This window comes from Rhincodon typus, chromosome 15 (assembly GCF_021869965.1).
Source record: "Rhincodon typus isolate 14 chromosome 15, sRhiTyp1.1, whole genome shotgun sequence".
NCBI lineage: Eukaryota > Metazoa > Chordata > Chondrichthyes > Orectolobiformes > Rhincodontidae > Rhincodon > Rhincodon typus.
The window spans coordinates 32,729,817-32,738,273 of NC_063346.1; the positions used below are offsets into that span (position 1 = coordinate 32,729,817).

At 41.6% G+C, this 8,457-nt stretch overlaps 1 protein-coding gene across 6 annotated transcripts in view; it reads right to left on the reverse strand.

The window, feature by feature from the left end:
- Positions 1–8,457, reverse strand: part of LOC109912032 (NLR family CARD domain-containing protein 3-like) — a 39,722-nt gene that overhangs the window by 27,725 nt on the left and 3,540 nt on the right. For all 6 annotated transcript variants that reach the window (XR_007263732.1, XM_048605605.1, XM_048605606.1 and 3 more), the window contains exons 2-3: positions 5,359–5,697; positions 416–745 (exon numbers count right to left, since the gene is read on the reverse strand). Coding sequence is in view for 5 of the 6 variants with exons in the window: in XM_048605604.1 (XP_048461561.1) it covers positions 416–745; positions 5,359–5,697 (669 nt within the window). In the remaining variant the exon portion in view is untranslated. The remainder of the gene's footprint in view (positions 1–415; positions 746–5,358; positions 5,698–8,457) is intronic.

Sequence of the window (8,457 nt, forward strand, 5' to 3'; positions counted from 1 at the left end):
TAAATTAGATTTATTACCCAAAATGTAAGGCTACTTTTTTGTCGTCCTGTAATTTTCTAATAAGTTCATGTGAACGTTTGGCAGTATTTCTATTCTACTATCCCTCCGAAATGTGAAAAGCATTCGTAAATCCTCCATAATTCAAAAGAACGCGTAAGCAGAAAACAATCTTAAGGATGTAACAAACCTGTGCCAAAATTAAAATATGGCAAAGCTCATTATCCTGATTCAATGTTTATATTTGTAGGAACTAAATAATGGGTCTGATATTTGTAATGATCCATCTGTTGTATGGCTCTGTTATACAAAGTTCAGCCAAGACTCAAAATAAAAAATATAGAATTCATGTTATATTAGAATTTAAAAAAAATGTTTCTTGCCATTTAGCAGATAGCATCCTCCCTTAATTACTCACCCTTGATTGTCAAACTAACAACTTTCTGTAGAGGTGTCTTTAAAGCTTCATGAATAACTTTGCAGACATAAGAAGCTCCATCATCCGTTTGAACGCCTTTGATGATAAGGAATGAAAGCAGATTAAATGTCCCATCTTGATTTTGTTGAGGTGATCCTGTAACTGCTCTTGATGTGATGTCAAGTTGGTTTTCACTGTCTTGTGAGCCACGTCTTAACCAAGAGATAGAATGATTTTCTGGATAAAAGCTTTTCATCTCACAAATTATTGCTTTATCTTCACCAGGTTCAATTACAACATTTACAGTGTTTACTGAAACTGAAGGAGGTGCTACAAGGATACAAGGAATAAGGATAAATAATGTTATTTTTATTAGCTTTCTTTATTGATGTTATCTTAAAATACAATATAACTATGTTAGCCAGTGTAGCCCCCCAAACCTGTTCTCCTATTTAATTAATTCGTTGTTGATCTGTGATTAACACCAAATTTGTTCTGGGTCCCAAATAGCTCAATACTGTTGCTCAACAAAAGTCTAGCTATCTCAGACTCAAAGTTTACAATTTACTTAGCATCAATTACTGAGTGAGTTACAAATTTTTATCATAATTTGCATGAAGAGGTATATTCTAATTTGTTTTCTGAACAATCTAGCTCTGAGTTTGGATAATACTCCCTCTCCCACCCAGTTGAAATGACCTCTTCCCAGTGGTCATAAGAGTAGCCCATTACATCTTGAATTTTTGAAGAAATCACCCCTAACCATATGAATACAATTCTAGTTTGTATGATCTGTCTTTGTAATTTATTGCTTGCACCTCAGGTCTTCTGACAAATACACACGACACTCTCCCAAGACATCTGTTTTTCACTTACAGCAGATACTGATGATTATGGATCAGTTTTGGGTTTAATTAAACTGTGGGTTTAACATCCATTCTTTATTTATTTCAGTAATTAATTAGCAAGTAGAGAAGAAATTTTGTTTAATTTGTTCAACATTTCTGATGGGAGTTATTGACCTGAAATATTAACTCCATTTCCTCCTTCACAGATACAGTCAAACTTGTAATTTACCAACATTCTCTATTTCTACTTCAAATTTCCAGCAGCTTCAGTGCTTTGTTTTTGTTTTAGTAAGGAGCATTCTTAAGTTGACAATTTTGAACTTGAATAGTGAAATGTCAGGAATTTAGCTTTCAGTATTAAAGCTGTGTTCTGGACCAAATGTAATGGAAATGGTAACAAAATCAGGAATATTGTATTCTGGAGAACAGGATATTTTGACCTGTTGATTTATGTTCACTAGGTATGAAAATGCACCGATTAGTTAATTGACGGAAGGATCTGTAATTGTCCATCAGGGATAGTAAATGCTTCACCCCAATAGTTCAGTTTGCTGAGTGTAAACAACATCAATCCAACTCACATCATTGTTTTTTTTTACTTTCAACTTGCAGGTCACATTAGAGTAGTTTTACAGATATTGCGCTATTGTAACAGCACCACGTAGCTAACTAAAATATCTACTCTATGGCTCAAAAAAGAAACACAATGGTCTGTATTTTGTGGCAGCAACAAAACACCAGCATTCACCTTTGTCTTTGATGAAATTTACACATAAAGATCTACCAATTTCTATGACAATTTCCTTTACCAATGTCAGTTTTATTACTGGTACCAAGCCAAATGGTCTCAAACTATTCAGCAACAGTGATGCATTAAGTAGAGTTAGCATATAGTCATATTGATGTATTTCAGAGACAGCATATCAGGAAGTAAAAAAAGTGTTTTTTCAACTTCTGATTTCTAAAATATTCACACTACTTTGCCTGCTGTGAACAGCCAAATAGACATGTGTTTAATATAAGTCACCAGTTAGTGGGGCATATGGCCTATGTCCCTGCCATAACACTAGGCACTAAAATATTGACTGTACTCGACCAGTTTGAGCTTGCAAAACTCAGAACATATTGTTCAGCATTAGATGTGATTCTACAATTAGGGAGAGGGGGAGATAAGAGGAGGTGTCGGAGAGCTGGTGTTCAGCCTCTGCAATGTAAAGGTCAGTCTGCCAGACAACAACAGCACCATTCGTCAGTAGGTTCGATTACAAAGTCACGGTTGGTACTGACAGCACAGAGTTCAGACAGTTAAGAGGGAGATAGGTTCAAATCGACAAGGGTTGGGAGGGGTGGTGGTGTAGGGGGTGGAAAAATTAACATGACCAATGTCGTGTCTGTAGTTCTCAACGAACAGTTCGAGTGCAGGTCAAAGGCCATAGGGAGCAGACCAGGTGGAAGGAGAGTGTTGAATGTGGGTGAGGGGGTCTGTGGGATGGGGAAATGACTCCTATGCAAAGAAATGGGCACAGAGGCAGAGACAACAGAAGACATGTTCAACGTCATGTCATGCACAAAATTCATTCAGATGCAGGCGCAGAGTCATAGAACTGAGACCTTTTTGAGTACAGAACATTCAGCATCAGAGTGGAAGGTCAGAAGTGATAATAAATACCCAACAAGTGGTGGAATCAGGAGAAAGGGTGATGGGTATTTGGTCTTAGTCATTCATACTAAGAAGGTCTACTTGTATAGCACCTTGAATATAATAAAACATCCCAAGGTACTTAACAGCAGCTTTATAAGACATACATATTCCATTTCAATTAAGGGTGAATTTTTTCTGTAGGTTTTGACAATGTTTATATATAAAGATTGTCATTATGGACCATTTTTCTATTTTAAACAAAGCAGGCAAGGCACAGTGCTGTCAGATGCAAACTAATGTTCTAAGTCACAACAAATGATTCGGTCTGAACCATAGCCTCAGATGGGCAAACCTTTCTGTGTCAATTCCAATCTTCGCATTTGCTTTACTAGTCATCCTTGTGACCACTTTGAGTGAAAAGGACTATTTTTATAGCCAGATTTAATGTGTGCCCACTTGGGAGTAGGCTGGGAGCCCAAACAACCAACATGATTATAAGCAGCATTACTTTGGGATTAAAATACATTCTTCAGGAAAAACAACACTGCGTGGTACCAGAACAAAACTTCCAACAGGGCTGAAAGACACAGTAATGGTCTTGGAGAGTATCTCTATTTTCTTGCGCACTGAAGGGGAAGGGGGAAAACACATCTCACCTTGTACAGGGATCTCATCACAGGAGAGCAATCGTCCATGCACCCACCCTTCTCCCCCATGGTGCTTAGTTTAATGTTGAAATTAACACTGTGTTCTTTTTCCCTTTAGTAGTAGAAATAGGCTTGTGACATATCAGTTTATGCTAAAGTCAGCGGTCTCCAAGTTGAACTCAGCAGAATTTAGAACAGTTTGTCATAATTAAAAGAGCAATTTGTAGGAACACAACAGTTCAGGAAGCATGGTACTGTAATGTGATATTTCTATTTCTTTTGCCACTTTTATTTGGAGCTTCTGAGCATGATTCCTTGATTAGCTTTGAATTATGAGGAGTCATGGACAGCATTCAAAATCCTTAAGGCTTTCAACAGCTGTCAGACAGAGGTGATTTTTAAACCTATCAAACTAAGTTAGGTTAAATTCAAGCCCAGAGCTGACTGCTACTAAATTAATGCTGTCAAATCTCTCTTTCATACCCTTTAACTTCTTTAGAATTATTCACCCCGAAATACTAAAATTTAGCTTTCCTTATTCTGTCAATAGGTTGGTTTTTGAAGATCTTTCATTTTCAGACAGTTCTTCTGTTTGATCTTTAGAGCTACCTATTTTTATTCATTGTAGATCATTTCCCACTCTGCCATCCAGAATTGATCATTTTTGATTTTTAGCTTTTACTTTGTTTCACATAAATTGCATCCTCTATCAACTTATTTGGACAGGTGGCTCCCCACACATTACAAGTTTACTTTCCATAAACCAACCTTGCTCACTCACACGTTAAATTTCATTTTTCAGGCTCACTGCACTAAAGTGTGAAAGCTATTCCACTCCAGTCACTCACTAATTTTCAATTCTTTACCTACTTTTCCATAATGTATAATTTTAACTGGCATTTACCAGTCAGCACATTGTAGAGAAGTCTAGTTTCCAACTTGAATTTTTCCCATATTAGAGGTTTACATGAATGATCCTAGGAATGAAGGGCTTGTCATATGAGGAGCAATTGAAGACAGTACTCGATGGAGTTTAGAAAGATAAGGGAGGATCTCATTGAAATTTACACAATATGGAGAGACCTGGATAGAGTGGACACGGAGAAGCTGTTTCCACTGATAGGAGAGACTAGAACCCGAGGGCCCAGACTCAGCAAGGAGATGACCCTTTAGAACAGAGATGGGGAGGAAATGCTTCAGCCAGAGGGTGATGAATCTGTGGCACTCATTGCTACAGAGGGCTCTGGCAACCAAGTCACTGAGTGTATTTTAGACAGAGATTGATAGATTCTTGATTAGTAAGGGGATCAAACTTTATGGAGAGAAGGCAGGAGGATGGGATTGGGAAACATTTTAGCCATGATTGAATGGCAGTGTAGACTCGATGGACTAAATGGCCTAATTTTCAGATCATATATCTTACGGCCTTACAGAACCTCTGCTGGTGGATATTTTGGGATCCAGAAATGTACCTTTTCCTCTAAGGTAATTTAAAGTGTTTTCAATGTAAATTTCATCACTTCTTATCAATGGTTACATTAAAAACTGTGAATGGGTCTCAAAGAAATCAGATACAGTATCTTTAAGCTTAATCGGGTGATGTCAAATTTTTTTGCCACTTTACACCAACCTGCATCCAATTGACAAATTCACATCTTTATAATTGTATGATCCTAACATTTTACACTTCTCACAATCAATCAGAATTCTTATCTGCACCATTAACATTTCCAGAGAACACAGTAAATAAAGGAAAACCTCCAGAGGTCCTAAAGGTTTATACATTAGGCATCATTTTTCACTCACCTGTTACCGATAGAGAGACTTTCCCCGTTGCTTTATCGGAGAATACTGTCACTGTGCAGGAGTATAACCCAATGTCGTGGATCGTAACATTTTTTAGGAGTAAAGAAGCATTCGCTTTGCTTATTTCATTTATAGAGAGACTTGATCCTGGTCTATGGATTTCATATTCTCCAAAGACAAACAAGCAAACAGCTTTTTCCTCATTTTGCACTCTATGGTTCCACTCAATGACAATGTATCGCAAATCAAGCGCAACTGTGTGTGAAAACGTGCAACCAAGGAGCACATCATCTCCAACGGTGGCGCTGATAGCCGGCATGAGCACCACCTCCAGAGAAACTGCATTTTAAAAAAATTACACACATTAAAAACAGGTAGGGTCCAAACATGGTTTATGAATCACTAATGTTCAGTAATGCCCTTTAGGGAAGGAAACTGCCATCCTTACCTGGTCTGGCCTACACGTGACTCCAGACCCACAGCAATGTGGTTGACTCTGAACTGCCCTCTGACCAATTAGGGATGGACAATAAACGCTGCCTGGCCAGCGACGCCATCATCCCATTAATGAATAAAGAATTTTATTTATCAGGATTCCATGGAGGGACAAATGGCTAGCAGTTGCAGGACCCAGGAGCTGGGAAACTCGACCCATTTCTGAAGAAGGGTCCCGACCCGAAACATCAGCTTTCCTGCTCCTCCGATGCTGCCTGGCCTGCTGTGTTCATCCAGCTCTACACTGTGTTACCTATTTGGTGGAAGTCACTTGCTACACTTGAAAGTGGCAAAATGACACTGTACCTCAAACAATTGTATTAAAGTTATTATTTTGCAGGGCTCTGGATCTAGGTGAGTTTGCAGTGAGCTGTATGGACAGGACAGGCCAAATTTCAACCATTTGTTGCTGTAATAGTTCTATGTTTATAGGTTACTTTAATACACTCAGTTCACGATCTCCACGAGGGATTGGGGCACAAACTTCCTGCATATAATGTGAAATACAATACCACTCCTATGTACCTCAAAGGACCACGATGTTTACTGAGGCAAACTGGGTGAGACAATGAGATAAAAAGGGGTCTGGGGCGACTTCGCGAGTACAATGGTAGCAGATAGCAAGGAGTGACTGCACAACACGTAGTTTTGAACACCTCAAATATATATTCGAATAGTGATAACACAGTGTGGAGCTGGAGGAACACGGCAGGCCAGGCAGCATCAGAGGAGCAGGAAAACTGACGGTGGGAGAGATGGGGGAGGGGGAAGGGAGCTCTGAAATGAATAGAGAGAGGACGGGTGGGGCTGGGGAAGGTAGGTGGGATGGTGATAGGTGAGTGCAGGTAGGCAGCAGTGGGAATTGGTCAGTGGGGTGGGAGGAGCGGATAGGTGGGAGAGAAGACTGACAGGTCAAGGAGGCGGGGATGTGAGGGAGGGTTGGTTATGGGATGAGGCCGGGGGTGGAGAGATTTTGAAACTAGTAATGTCCACATTGAGACCATTGGGTTGTAGGGTTCCAAGGCGGAATATGAGGTGCTGCTCCTCCAGTTTCCGGGTGGTGCTGTTGTGAGACTGGAGGAGGCCCAGGAGGGACATGTTGTCCAGGGAGTGGGAGGGGGAGTTGAAGTGTTGTCGTTTGTCACGAACAGAGCACAGGTGCTCTACAAAGCGCTCTCCGAGGTCCTCTTATTTCAAGGACCGCAACATCCCCCCTTCAAATGATCAAAAACGCTCTTGACTGCATCTCTTGCGTTTCCTGTACCTCTGCCCTTACACCCTCTCCCTGCAACAAAAACAAAGACAGAATCCCCCTTGTCCTCACGTATCACCCCACCAACCTCCGGATTCAACGTATCATTCTCCATCACTCCCACCACCTGCAGTCTGAGCCCACAACCAAAGATATATTTCCTTCCCCACCCCATCTGCCTTTCATAGGGACTGCTCTCTCCACGACTCCCTCATCTGCTCCACACTCCCCACCAGCCCCACCACTCCCAGCACCTTTCCCTGCAACCGCAAGAAAGTGCTACACCTGCCCCTACACCTACCCCCTCACCTCCATCCAAGGACCCAAAAAAACCTTCCACATCAGACAGACGCTCACTAGAGGTTCCGCTAATGTGGTCTACTGCATCTGCTGCCCCCAGTGTGGCCTCCTCTACTTCGGTGAGACCAAGCAGAGGATCGGAGACCGCTTTGTAGAGCACCTGCACACTGTTCGCGACAAATTACAACACCTCCTAGTTGCGAGCCACTTCAACTCCCCCTCCCACTCCCTGGACAACATGTCCATCCTGGCCCTCCTCCAGTCTCACAACAACGCCACCCGGAAACTGGAGGAACAGCACCTCATATTCCGCCTTGGAACCTTACAACCCAATGGTCTCAATGTGGACGTTACTAGCTTCAAAATCTCCCCATCCCCAACCTCATCCCATGACCAACCCTTCCTCTTATCCCCTCCTCCTTGACCTGTCCGTCTTCTCTCCCACCTATCCGGTCTTCCCACCTCACTAACCAATCCCCACCACTGCCTACCTGCACTTACCCATCACCATCCCACCTACCTTCCCCAGCACCACCCCTCCTCTATTTATTTCAGAGCTCCCTTCCCCCTCCCCCATTTCTGAAGAAGGGTCTCGACCTGAAATGTCAACTTTCCTGCTCCTCTGATGCTGCTGGCCTGTTGTGTTCCTCCAGCTCCACACTGTGTTATCTCTGACTCCAGCATCAGCAGTTCTTACTATCTTTATATTCGAAGTGACTCTTTTGGATTTTAATTGACAATTACTTAAATTGACTTGCTACTGTCACTTCTGGGTAATACTTCTTGCCTGGTTCATAACAGAGACAGTTTGAAGCTTGCGTAAAAAAGAAACCAATTCAAGGCAGAAAAGTCTTAAGGACGATGGGGAAAACCGAAACTGACAAATGATATTGCATAAATTACAGCAGAGTAGTCACAACTCTTTCTCTTGTTTAGAGATAACAAGGTGTACAGCTGGATGAACACAGCAGGCCAAGCAGCATCAGAGGAGCAGAGAGGCTGACGTCCCGGTCAGGGAACTTCCTTTGCTAATCGATTCCCGGTCAGGGAAC